The following is a 13,976-nucleotide window of genomic DNA, read 5'->3' as shown; positions in this document are numbered from 1 at the left end:
TTTAATGGAAGAGAGTGAACGTTATTTAGAATAAAAGTTACATGGAGAAAATCAGACCTCTCTGAAAGGAAAACGGATGGCCCTCCCTTCAGTAAAATATATTTTACCTAAACCCTCCCTGAACGCTTGAAAAAAACAAGTGACCCTCCCCTCTACCCAAAATAATAATTAAAACATAAAGTGGACGGCAGAGAACATGTCTACCATTTACCCTCACTCCTAGGACTGACCAGAGCCTTAGATAACTGTTCTTTGTCCTGTAAGCATTGCATGGCAAAGCAGAAATTTGACTGAAACTGAAAAAGCATGACCCCCCCCCATTTTGGTCTAGGTTCCTGTTGTGTAAATGTCGATCCATCCCTTATAGAAAGTGATGGTCATCTATGTAGTGTACAGTATAATGACGGGCATTGCATTCCAGAGCTGAAGTCATATTGGGTAACATCATCAAGAAGAAGTGCTGGAGGTATGTTACAGTGAGTGTGAGTGTGTGTGTGTGTGTGTGTGTGTGTGTGTGTGTGTGTGTGTGTGTGTGTGTGTGTGTGTGTGTGTGTGTGTGTGTGTGTGTGTGTGTGTGTGTGTGTGTGTGTGTGTGTGTGTGTGCGTGCGTGTGCGTGTGCGTGTGTGCGTGCACCTGTGTGTGTGTGTGTGTGTGTGTGTTTATGCCTGTGTGGGTTTGTTTGTGCATGTCTGTGTGTGTGTGTGTGTGTGTGTGTGTGTGTGTGTCTGTGTATGCGTGTGTGTGTGTGTGTGTGTGTGTGTGTGTGTATGCGTGTGCGTGTGTGTGTGTGCGTGCACCTGTGTGTGTGTGTGTGTGTGTGTGTGTGTGTGTGTGTGTTATGCCTGTGTGGGTTTGTTTGTGCATGTCTGTGTATGCGTGCGTGTGCGTGTGTGCGTGTGCGTGTGTGCGTGTACCTGTGTGTGTGTGTGTGTGTGTGTTTATGCCTGTGTGGGTTTGTTTGTGCATGTCTGTGTGTGTGTGTGTGTGTGTGTGTGTGTGTTCTGTGTATGTCTGTGTGTGTGTGTGTGTGTGTGTGTGTGTGTGTGTGTGTGTGTGTATGCAAGCATGCCTGTGTGTGTTACGTCTCTCTACATCTCCTTGTCTTATTGATGTGTCCTAGCTGTAATGTCATAATGTTCTGTCACTGCAGTGTGTTCCCTCTCATTGTTGAACTGTTACATCATTATGTAATGGAACTGCCTGGCAGTGCAGAATGTAGGACTCATACACCACCATTTACACTCATCTATATGGACATAATGATGAGGGAGGGAGGGAGGGAGGGAGGGAGGGAGGGAGGGAGGGAGGGAGGAGGGAGGGAGAGGGAGGGAGGGAGGGAGGGGGAGGGAGAGAGAGAGAGAGAGAGAGAGAGAGAGAGAGAGAGAGAGAGAGAGAGAGAGAGAGAGAGAGAGAGAGAGAGAGAGAGAGAGAGAGAGAGAGAGACCAAGCTGATGCCAGCACTGCTTCAAAAGAAATAATTCAAATAAATAAAATGAACCAATCAAAGGACTCATATTTACAACATTGGAAAAACAAACAAAATCCCAAAGCCGACTAAATTGCTAACTGGCACTAAACAGAGAATATAAATTGGCTGATTATCTCTACTCTGTCAGAGATACGAACCAGAGACAGATCCTTACCAAGTACAGGCTGAGTGACCACGAATTGGCAATAGAAACCGGCAGACATAAAAATACATGGTTACCCAAAGAGGAGCGTATATGTGGTCACTGCACGACATGGGAGGTAGAAACAGAGATGCACTTTCTCCTTTACTGTGATAAATATTCCCCACCAAGAGATTCATTATTCACAGAAATTACTACATTTATTCCAAATTTTAACTGATTAAACCCAGAGGAAAAACTAAAAATACTCATGGGCGAAGGAGCTACGGCTCCTCTTGCAGCCAAATATGTATTTGCCTGCCATAGCCTGAGGGACACTGAATAATAACATCTGCATAGTAAACAGTAACTTACTTATTATTATTATTATTGTTATTATTATTATTATTAGTAGTAGTAGTAGTAGTAGTAGTAGTATTGTTGTGATTATTATTCCAAATAGTAGTATGGGTAGTTAGGTTGATGGTAATGATAGCAGTTGAATGATGGTGGTAGTAGTAGTAGGAGTAATGATTATGGTAGTTGTAGTACTGATATAATGGTGAGGATGACAGTTAGTTAGTTTCATTTGCCTTTTATATTTAGTATATTTCTACCATTGTCTTGTTGTTATTTTGTTTTTGTTTTTTATTTGTATTATTATTTACTACCATTTTATATTATTATTCTTTATTATTTTATTTCAATGTATATTGTATACATTGTTGCTTTGGCAATATTGACGCAATGATTTTCATGCCAATAAAACAGCTTGAATTTGAAATTTGAGAGAGAGAGAGGGTCAGATGATGTAATTAGAGAAACACAATGGCCTTCTTAATCACTTTGATAACTGTCATCTCTCTCCCTCTCCCTCTCCCTCTCCCTCTCCCTCTCCCTCTCCCTCTCTCCCTCTCCTCTCCCTCTCCCTCTCCCTCTCCCTCTCCCTCTCCCTCTCCCTCTCCCTCTCTCTCTCCCTCTCGCTCGCTAGACGATCAAGTTTGGTCATCACTACCAAGCTGTACTGGGGAGGAAAGTAAGTTCCTGTTGAAAAAGTCTAACTTGTGTCTCATAATGCAGAGCTCAGCTGACTGGGAGGAAAATACATTGTCTGATAACTCACACACACACACACACACACACACACTGCAGAGGTTTTAGATAGCCTCTCAGCTCCATGGTGCATGGTGGCAGGCAGTCACAGCTGGGAGTAGTGATAAGGATGATAAGGATGATAAGGATGATAAGGATGATAAGGATGAAGGTGTAGATTATTTCTTCCCTCGTTCATCCTTCATGAATATTCATCACTCCATCCTTCTGCAGGAGAAGGAGAGGATTGTAGTTGAAGACTCTAAACACACACTCACACCCACTTACTGTACATGAAACACACACACACACACACACACACACACACACACACTCACCCACACACACACACTCACCCACAAACACCCACACACAGAAGCGTGCAAACACTGACAAGGACACAGCAGTTGGGCCATGTAGGTTGACTACCAGCAGTGAGTTGAAAAACATAGTTTAATGTGTAGTTTTTCTCTCCTGTCTGTGTGTCTGTGCCCACAGAGCAGAGACTGAGAGAGGCCTTTCAAGGAAACACATTATTGAAGGTAAGACCACACAGGCACGCGCACACACACACACATTACCCCATCTGACCCTATCTCACCCCATCTCACCCCATCTCACCCTATCTCACCCTATCTCACCGTGTCTCACCCTATCTCACTGTATCTCACCCTATCTCACCCAGTCTCTCCCCTGTGAACTGTATTGATTGATATCTCCCCTCCTCCTCTCCTCAACACTCCTCCTCTCCTCTTCTCTCCTCTCCCCTCCTCCCATCCCCCTCTCCTCTCCCCACCTCTCCTCTCCATTCCCCTCCTCCTCTCCTCTCCTCAACCCTCCTCCTCTCACCTCCTCTCTCTCCCCTCCTCTCTCTGTCCAGGTCTGAAGGGCTCCCTCCAGAGGTTGCAGCTGGAATACGTAGATGTGGTCTTCGCAAACCGCCCTGACACCAACACACCCATGGAGGGTGAGTCAGTCTATCAGCATTCATCATTGGGGACCAAGCTGCCAGTCTAAGTCAGGAGGGCAATTGGTTGATTAGTCTCATTGCCTGAAATACTACAATCGGATTGGTAGGAAGCAGTGGATTTGCTCTACCAGGCTAACAAACAGAGAATAATCAAGATTTCATTTTAGCCTGAGGTTTATCTATCTATCTATCTATCTATCTATCTATCTATCTATCTATCTATCTATCTATCTATCTATCTATCTATCTATCTATCTATCTATCTATCTATCTATCTATCTATCTATCTATCTATCTATCTATCTATCTATCTATCTATCTATCTATCTATCTATCTATCTATCTATCTATCTATCTATCTATCTATCTATCTATCTATCTATCTATCAAAGAAAGTCTCTTAAAGGCTCTGCATGGTCAATCTGACGTCTGTTCCCCCTTAAAGGCTCTGCATGGTCAATCTGACGTCTGTTCCCCCTTAAAGGCTCTGCATGGTCAATCTGACGTCTGTTCCCCCTTAAAGGCTCTGCATGGTCAATCTGACGTCTGTTCCCCCTTAAAGGCTCTGCATGGTCAATCTGACGTCTGTTCCCCCTTAAAGGCTCTGCATGGTCAATCTGACGTCTGTTCCCCCCTTAAAGGCTCTGCATGGTCATTCTGACGTCTGTTCCCCCTTAAAGGCTCTGCATGGTCAATCTGACGTCTGTCCCCACTTAAAGGCTCTGCATGGTCAATCTGACGTCTGTTCCCCCTTAAAGGCTCTGCATGGTCAATCTGACGTCTGTTCCCACTTAAAGGCTCTGCATGGTCAATCTGACGTCTGTTCCCCCTTAAAGGCTCTGCATGGTCAATCTGACGTCTGTTCCCCCTTAAAGGCTCTGCATGGTCAATCTGACGTCTGTTCCCCCTTAAAGGCTCTGCATGGTCAATCTGACGTCTGTTCCCACTTAAAGGCTCTGCATGGTCAATCTGACGTCTGTTCCCCCTTAAAGGCTCTGCATGGTCAATCTGACGTCTGTTCCCACTTAAAGGCTCTGCATGGTCAATCTGAAATCTGTTCCCCCTTAAAGGCTCTGCATGGTCAATCTGACTTCTGTTCCCCCTTAAAGGCTCTGCATGGTCAATCTGACGTCTGTTCCCCCTTAAAGGCTCTGCATGGTCAATCTGACGTCTGTTCCCACTTAAAGGCTCTGCATGGTCAATCTGACGTCTGTTCCCCCTTAAAGGCTCTGCATGGTCAATCTGACGTCTGTTCCCCCTTAAAGGCTCTGCATGGTCAATCTGACGTCTGTTCCCCCTTAAAGGCTCTGCATGGTCAATCTGACGTCTGTTCCCCCTTAAAGGCTCTGGGACGTCTGTTCCCCCCTTAAAGGCTCTGCATGGTCAATCTGACGTCTGTTCCCCCTTAAAGGCTCTGCATGGTCAATCCGGTTTCTGCATTGGCCGTGCAGCATTTACGGTGATACAGCCTCTGCAGAAGCACTTTGAAGAGCAGCCCAGATACACAGGACCTCCCGCCCTCACCTACCGTCAACCAATCATGTCAATTTGGCCTCTGCTTGCCTCTAGAGGCTCTCTCCGTACAGAGCCTCTGACTACATTTTCAGATCAAGCATAAATTGTCTTTCACTCCTTCCAGACAGCACAGCCCGAGAGAGATATGGAGCGGGAGAGGGAAACAGAGAGAGAGAGAGACAGCGAGAGAGAGAGAGAGAGAGAGAGAGAGAGAGAGAGAGAGAGAGAGAGAGAGAGAGAGAGAGAGAGAGAGAGAGAGAGAGAGAGAGAGAGAGAGAGAGAGAGAGAGAGAGACAGAGAGAGAGAGACAGCGAGAGAGAGAGAGACAGCGAGAGAGAGAGAGAGAGAGAGAGAGAGAGAGAGAGAGAGAGAGAGAGAGAGAGAGAGAGAGAGAGAGAGAGAGAGAGAGAGAGAGAGAGAGACAGCGAGAGAGAGAGAGAGAGAGAGAGAGAGAGCGAGAGAGAGAGAGCGTGAGAGGGAGACAGAGAGAGCGAGAGGGAGAGAGTATATAGACATAATATGACATTTGAAATGTCTTTATTCTTTTGGAACTTTTGTAATGCTTACTGTTAATTTTTTTATTGTTTAATTCACTTTTGTTTATCATATATTTCACTTGCTTTGGCAATGTAAGCATTTGTTTCCCATGCCAATAAAGCCCCCTTAAATTGAAATTGAAATTGAAATTGAATTGAGAGAGAGAGAGAGAGAGAGAGAGAGAGAGAGAGAGAGAGAGAGAGAGAGAGAGAGAGAGAGAGAGAGAGAGAGAGAGAGAGAGAGAGAGAGAGAAGAGATTGTGAAGGGCAACTGGAGGCAGGTATCAGATGTTTAAATGAAGAATAGAAGCCATGGCAACACAGACAAGTGCCAAATAATGGATGATTAACATTCCCAGTGTGTGTCTGTGGTTTGAGGAGTTTGTGTTTTATAAGTGTGTGTGTGTGGGAGGGTCTTTGTGCACCTCCAGCAATTAGTTTTTTTCAAAACCAAAGCGTATAAGACTGGATGAGTGGCCTTGGTCAAATGTGTATTGTACATCCAGTTCTGTGTGTTGAACAACTTCACACCATCATTCTTATCTGAGAGAGCTTCAGTAGAGATGTCACAGATCACTACATGGTTGATGAAGTGAGTCAGAGTCTCTCACACACACACACACACACACACACACACACACACACACACACACACACACACACACACACACACACACACACACACCTAGATCTTCTGCACAGATTCTGTCAACCTGGGCCCTGACAGTAAATCTCAGTAAGACAAAAATAATGGTGTTCCAAAAAAGGTCCAGTTGCCAGGACCACAAATACAAATTCCATCTAGACACCATTTTTACATTTAGCAGACACTCTTATCCAGAGCGACTTACAGTTAGTGAGTGCATTCATGATGATTATTCTTTTTTTTATTGTATTTTTTTTCATACTGGCCCCCCGTGGGAATCAAACCCACAACCCACATGCTCTACATCCCTGCCGACCATTCCCTCCCCTACCCTGGACAATACTGGGCCAATTGCGCGCCGCCCCATGGGTCTCCCGGTCGCGGCCGGCTACGACAGAGCCTGGATTCGAACCAGGATCTCTAGTGGCAAAGCTAGCACTGCGATGCAGTGCCTTAGACCACTGCGCCACTCGGGAGACGGGAGACACCGTTGCCCTAGAGCACACAAAGAACTATAACTACCTCGGACTAAACATCAGCGCCACAGATAACTTCCACAAAGCTGAGAACGATCTGAGAGACAAGGCAAGAAGGGCCTTCTATGCCATCAAAAGGAACATAAAATTCGACATACCAATTAGGATCTGGCAAAAAATACTTGAATCAGTTATAGAACCCATTGCCCTTTATGGTTGTGAGGTCTGGGGTCCGCTCACCAACCAATAATTCACAAAATGGGACAAACACCAAATTGAGACTCTGCATGCAGAATTCTGCAAAAATATCCTCTGTGTACAACGAAAAACACAAAATAATGCATCAAAATCCAGAACAGAGCTGTTAAATTCTATAACCACTTAAAAGGAAGCGATTCCCAAACCTTCCATAACAAAGCCATCACTTACAGAGATATTAACTTGGAGAAGAGTCCCCTAAGTAAGCTGGTCCTGGGGCTCTGTTCACAAACACAAACAGACCCCACAGAACCCCAGGACAACAACACAATTAGACCCAACCAAATCATGAGAAAACAAAAAGATAATTACTTGACACATTGGAAAGGATTAACAAAAAAACAGTGCAAACTAGAATGCTATTTGGCTCTAAATAGAGAGTGAGGCAGAAAACCTGACCAGTGTAACTGACCCAAAATTAAGGAAAGCTTTGACTATGTACAGACTCAGTGAGCATAGCCTTGCTATTGAGAAAGGCCGCCGTAGGCAGACCTGGCTCTCAAGAGAAGACAGGCTATGTGCACACTGCCCACAAAATGAGGTGGAAACTGAGCTGCACTTCCTAACCTCCTGTCAAATGTATGACTACATTGGTAGACACATATTTCCCTCAGATTACACAGATCCACAAAGAATTTGAAAACAAACCCAATTTTAATAAACTCCCTTATCTACTGGGTGAAAAACCACAGTGTGCCATCACAGCAGCAAGATATGTGACCTGTTGCCACAAGAAAAGGGCAACCAGTGAAGAACAAACACCATTGTAAATACAACCCATATTTATGTTTATTTATTTTCCCATTTGTACTTTAACTATTTGCACATCATTACAACACTGTATATATACATAATATGACATTTGAAATGTCTTTATTCTTTAGGAACTTCTGAGTGTAATGTTTACTGTTAATATTTATTGTTTATTTCACTTTTGTTTACTATCTACTTCACTTGCTTTGGCAACGTTAACATACGTTTCCCATGCCAATAAAGCCCTTAAATTGAATTGAGAAGGGGAGAGAAAGAGAGAGAGAGAGAGAGAGAGAGAGAGAGAGAGAGAGAAACAGTGATAGAGAGAGACACAAGCACAAACACCAAAGTAAATTAAACCCATATTTATCTGTTTATTTATTTTCCCTGGTCATTTGTACTTGTACTTTTAGCACATTGTAACAACAAGGTACCTAGTTCATAACAACACGGTACATATTTAATAACAACACATAACATAGTTAATAATATAACATTTCAAACGTCTTTCTCTTGTGTTTAATGTTAAATGTTGATTTGCGATTGCTTATTTCACTTGCTTTGGCAATGTAAACATTTTGTCCCATGCCAATAAAGCCCCTTTGAATTTAATTGAGAGACAGAGAGAGAGAGAGAGAGAGAGAGAGAGAGAGAGAGAGAGAGAGAGAGAGAGAGAGAGAGAGAGAGAGAGAGAGAGAGAGAGAGAGAGAGAGAGAGAGAGAGAGAGAGAGAGAGAGAGGCACAATGGTATTTACTGAGCTCTATGTGAGTTGCATGAACCTGCGGATGTTTGTTAATTACTGGTGTGTGTGTGTGTGTGTGTTCTTGTACCGCGTTTTAAAGTAAAGCGAGAGGCAGAAATGGAATACAACGGGGAGTTGGATCCCTGCCCCTCTTCTGACCCATTGCCGTTTTCTTTAGTTAGATCACATTTGATTTATTGTACTTTTCCTGTTTACTTAATCTCTTCCTCAGTCTGTCTTTCCTTCTCTCTGTCTCTCTTCATTACATCATCTCTTTTAGTGTTTTTTTTTATCTTGGTGAGCATCAGTTGTCTGTGTCTCTGAGCCCACAGTGACAATAGTATAGCTCTCCTGTTTGGTACAAATCAGTCATTGATTGACAATGCTGTAATTTGCCCATGGTGGGCTTTGGAAGTTTAAATTCCCTAACCAGGAGTGTACTTTCCCCTCATCATTTCCCCTCCCCTAGCCCTGGTCCTGATAGGTACCAGCTACACATGGCTGAGAACAATAACAGAGGTCATCTAAGGCTCCCTTCACAGTGTGTTGTAGCTCAGATGCTAGTTTTGGAGCTAATTGCTTCATTAATAATGTACTGGTGGTTTGCAGCGCCGTTAGAACTTTAGCCTGTCCCTGGTCATGAGTGAGCTCATTAGAGAAGTGTGGGAAAATGAATTGTCAGGAGGAGCGAGAGAGGGATCAGGGGATGGGTTGGTGGCCTTCAAGGGTAGTTGGGTCATTGTCAGTCCATTAAGACTACAGTGTCCCCTGGTGGTATAATATGCACACTACCAGTCAAAGGTTTGGTCACACCTGCTCATTCCAGGGTTTTTCTTTATTTTTTACTATTTTCTACATTGTAGAATAATAGTGAAGACATCAAAACTATGAAAAAACACATATGGAATTATGTGGTAACCATAAAAAGTGATAAACAAATTCTTCAAATAGCCACCCTTTGCCTTGATGACAGCTTTGCACACTCTTGGCGTTCTCTCTACCAGCTTCATGAGGTATGCCAAGAGTGTGCAAAGCTCCAGGGATCCCAGAATTCCCTCACACACATGCATCCAATGGGCTGATGGACTGACTGATGATTTGATCGGTGATTTGATTGATTTATGATTTGATCGGTGATTTGATTGATTTATGTTCTCATCTCCTCAGAGATCGTGAGAGCCATGACGTATGTGATCAACCAGGGGATGTCCATGTACTGGGGGACATCTCGATGGACAGCCATGGAGATCATGGTGAGTTAACCCTATGACCTTTAACTCCTGACCCTTAACACTTACCCATGTACTAGGGGACGTCTAGATGGACAGCCATGGAGATCATGGTGAGTGTCAAAACATCTCTACAACCCTCACACAACCTTAACTCAACCTGTGGAAAACTCTCATTACAAATCATGCTCATACAGCAAGTCTACATTGAACGTTCCCAGACTTTCTGCAACTTTGTACTCAGACACTTTTTCATGATATTTTATTGTGTCTGTGAGCCCTCAAAGGAACTCATCTATCTATACCAGGGGGGTCAAACATACGGTCTACACCAGGGGGGTCAAATATATGGTCTACACCAGGGGGAGAGAGAGAGAGAGAGATCAAAGACATTGCTCCTGCATTGTTCTGCATGTTTTTACAAAAAATATAGATTTAGAGTTAGATAAACTTGGATTTTTTGGCAGGGACACATACGGGATGCTACCCTCCACAACATAAACTACATTCCAAACCAAAACTCCAAACCTACAACCTGATTTTGGACGGAATTCCTGGAATTACCTGGAAGGCTTTCTACTACCAAGGATTACTATTCCTAAGCTATACAGCAAATGCTCTGGCAAACAAACTGAAACCTGAAACACCATCCAACCTGGAACTGAGTGAGTAATGTTTAGTCTGAAGCTATTTTTTACTTTCAAAAACCAAGAAGAAAAATACATTACAATGATATATTTTACTTTATAAGGACTGCATGCTAAGGCTACCAAGCTTGCTAGTACAAAGAGATGCAACTTCAATTAGCACTGACGTGTGAAGTGAGAGGTGTCAAAGCCCTTGAGCCCAACAATGGCAGGAGAGTCGCACAGTCTACCCCAACCAAATGGAGAGGCCTTAGAAGCACCCTCCCGCTGTTCAGAGGTAATTAAAATACAGTACCCTCTGAATGTAAAGAATGATAAGACACGAAAAGAGTACAAAATGAAACTCCTTATGGGAAATCAGGAGACACTTTTTGCTGACTTTTATAAAAATGGGAACATAAGCAACCTTATCTTCCACACAGACCATCCCCTGGCATGGCACAGTGCTATACTAGCACACTACCCCTCTGTTAAGAGGGGGAGTGTTAGCGATGGGTGGAAACTCAGGAGACTAGACAAAGAGGACTCTGAGTCATCTAATATAAATCTCTATAAATCTGGAACTGTTTTGGTACAGGGCAACACCAAACAGTTCCAGCTGGACTTTCACCTAATCAAATAAATAGCTCAGCAGGAGAAGCTCTCCCTTGAGAAAGATACCCCCACCCGAGCGGGTCAGACCAGACCTCTTCATTAAATAACCCCACAGAGCAACCCCAAGCGGAAAGTCAACTTCCCAGCACAGAGTACTACTCCCTCATTGAAATTAAGGATAAATTCACCCAACTGGAGGTAAGGCAGGTGGAGCTGGAACAGCAGGTGAACACACTCCAGTCAGCACAGACCCAGACAACAGTCCAGCACAACAACACCCCCTTAACTAGACCTGGAGAGCTGGAGGTAGAGAGAGACATGTCTGCACTCTGGACTGTGGTGAGACAACATCAATAGGAGAAAGAGCAAGAGTAGGAGAAGAACAGAGCACTGGAGGAGAGGATCAGAGTGCTGGAGGAAAGGTGAGAATGATGACGGGTGACAGAGAACAACCCATTAGAGAGCTGGCCACCCCCGCAGAGAATCCAGCAGAACAGCCCACCTCAGATCCTGGCCAGTCTCGACACCACAGCAGAACAGTCCACCCTAGACCCTGACCATAGCCTCAACATCACAGCCGGACAAACAAATGAAGAACCCCAAGCCCTGGGGATCCCAAACCATCTGAGCACCACCCCTGTCAGCCACCCTGATAGCCCTCATGACGACCACACCCCCCCCACACCCACTGAGGACATACACAAGCCACAGATTGTACTCCTTATGGACTCAAACGGGAAATACATACAAAACTTTTTCTCAAACACACAGTGTCTAAACTCTGGTGTCCAAACACCCAGCGTGCCCTAGACCTTCTGTCTGAGGACCAACTAGGATCACCCAGCCACATAATAATACACACAGGCACAAACGACCTGAGAACACAGCAGGAAAGGGTGGCCACAGACTCAAGGGAGTGATAGAAAAAGCTTCTTCTACTTTCCCCAACGCACAAGTGGTTATCTCAACCCTGCTACCATGAAGACTTCCACCCTGCTACCATACAGCAGGTAAACGCAAGTATTTCCCGTGACTGTGCATCAAAACCAAATGTCTACCTGGCCCACCACTTCACCCTGGACGTGAACAGCCTTTATGACCAGGTCCACCTATACAAGGCAGCAGTGCCCACCTTCGCCCGGACCCTAAAGGATATCGCCCTCAACCGCAGACCCAACACCTCACACAGGAGCAACAGATCAACAGACACCCCGCCCAGACCAGCGAGACACTCTCCCCCCCCCCCGGACCTACACATAGAGGACCCCCGCCGAGAGGACCGACATCCAGACCACAGCACCATCAGCCACATCCACACCCCCACCCCCACCACCACCACCAATGAACACCCCCCCAAGTCAACCATGCCCACACCCCATTTAGGCCCCCTCAGATCAGACCTATGCCCCTCCTACCCACCCCATGCCCCCCACTCCCGCAAAGAGGGCCTCAACATGAAAGTCACACATACACCCAGGCCGTGAGCAGGCAAACAGGCCCAACCCCCACTCTTACACTAGCCGAAGCCAATGGCATGTACCAGATGCTCAGCAGGCTCTGCTCACAATTACTGGCCTGAGGCCAAACCACACGACCAACAACATTGGACACTTTATGGAACACAAAGCCTTCACTATTTCATCCTGGAATATCCAAGGCCTGAGGTCATCTGCCTTTGGCCTTAAGAGCAGGAACCTGGACTTCACCAAAGAAATCGGAAATACAGACATTGTCATCCTACAAGAAACATGGTATAGAGGAGACGGACCCACTGGTTGCCCTCTAGGTTACAGAGAGCTGGTAGTCCCATCCACCAAACTACCAAGTGTGAAACAGGGAAGGGACTCAGGGGGTATGCTAATTTGATATAGAGCAGACCTAACTCATTCTATTTAATTAATCAAAACAGGAAAATTTTACATTTGGCTAGAAATTCAAAAGGAAATTATCTCAACAGAGAAAAATGTCCTCCTGTGTGCTACCTATATCCCCCCACTAGAATCCCCATACTTTAATGAAGACAGCTTCTCCATCCTGGAGGGGGAAATCAATCATTTCCAGACCCAAGGACATGTACTAGTCTGTGGCGACCTAAATGCCAGAACTGGACTAGAACCTGACACCCTCAGTACACAGGGGGACAAACACCTACCTGGAGGTGACAGCATTCCCTCCCCCATATACCCTTCTAGGCACAACTACGACAACATAACCAACAAAAACGGGTCACAACTCCTGCAGCTCTGTCGCACACTGGGTATGTACATAGTCAATGGTAGGCTTCGAGGGAACTCCTATGGTAAGTACACCTATAGCTCATCTCTTGGCAGTAGTACTGTAGACTACTTTATCACTGACCTCAACCCAGAGTCTCTCAGAGCGTTCACAGTCAGCCCACTGACACCCCTATCAGACCACAACAAAATCACAGTCTACAGTACTTGAACAGAGCAATACTCAATCATGAGGCATCAAAGCCAAAGGAACTGAATAATATTAAGAAATGCTATAGATGGAAGGAAAGTAGTGTCGAAACCTACCAAAAAACAATTAAGCAACAACAAATTCAATATCTTTTAGACAACTTCCTGGACAAAATGTTCCACAGTAATAGTGAAGGTGTAAACTTGGCAGTAGAAAACCTAAACAGTATATTTGACCTCTCAGCTTCCCTATCAAATCTAAAAATCTCTAACAGAAAACCGAAGAAAGGTAACAACAGTGACAAATGGTTTGATGAAGAATGCAAAAACCTAAGAAAGAAATTGAGAAACCTATCCAACCAAAAACATAGAGACCCAGAAAACCTGAGCCTACGCCTTCACTATGGTGAATCACTAAAACAATACAGAAATACACTACAGAAAAAGAAGGAACAGCATGTCAGAAATCAGCTCAATGTAATT

At 44.7% G+C, this 13,976-nt stretch overlaps 1 protein-coding gene across 5 annotated transcripts in view; it reads left to right on the top strand.

The window, feature by feature from the left end:
• LOC121566939 (voltage-gated potassium channel subunit beta-1) overlaps positions 1 to 13,976 on the top strand; it is a 178,652-nt gene that overhangs the window by 152,525 nt on the left and 12,151 nt on the right. For all 5 annotated transcript variants that reach the window (XM_041876880.2, XM_041876878.2, XM_041876879.2 and 2 more), the window contains exons 5-9: positions 422 to 466; positions 2,603 to 2,647; positions 3,202 to 3,245; positions 3,584 to 3,670; positions 9,768 to 9,853. In XM_041876880.2, the coding sequence (XP_041732814.2) occupies positions 422 to 466; positions 2,603 to 2,647; positions 3,202 to 3,245; positions 3,584 to 3,670; positions 9,768 to 9,853 (307 nt within the window). The remainder of the gene's footprint in view (positions 1 to 421; positions 467 to 2,602; positions 2,648 to 3,201; positions 3,246 to 3,583; positions 3,671 to 9,767; positions 9,854 to 13,976) is intronic.

This window comes from Coregonus clupeaformis, unplaced genomic scaffold, assembly GCF_020615455.1.
Source record: "Coregonus clupeaformis isolate EN_2021a unplaced genomic scaffold, ASM2061545v1 scaf0343, whole genome shotgun sequence".
Taxonomy (NCBI): Eukaryota; Metazoa; Chordata; class Actinopteri; order Salmoniformes; family Salmonidae; genus Coregonus; species Coregonus clupeaformis.
This window is presented reverse-complemented; position numbering and strand designations above follow the sequence as displayed.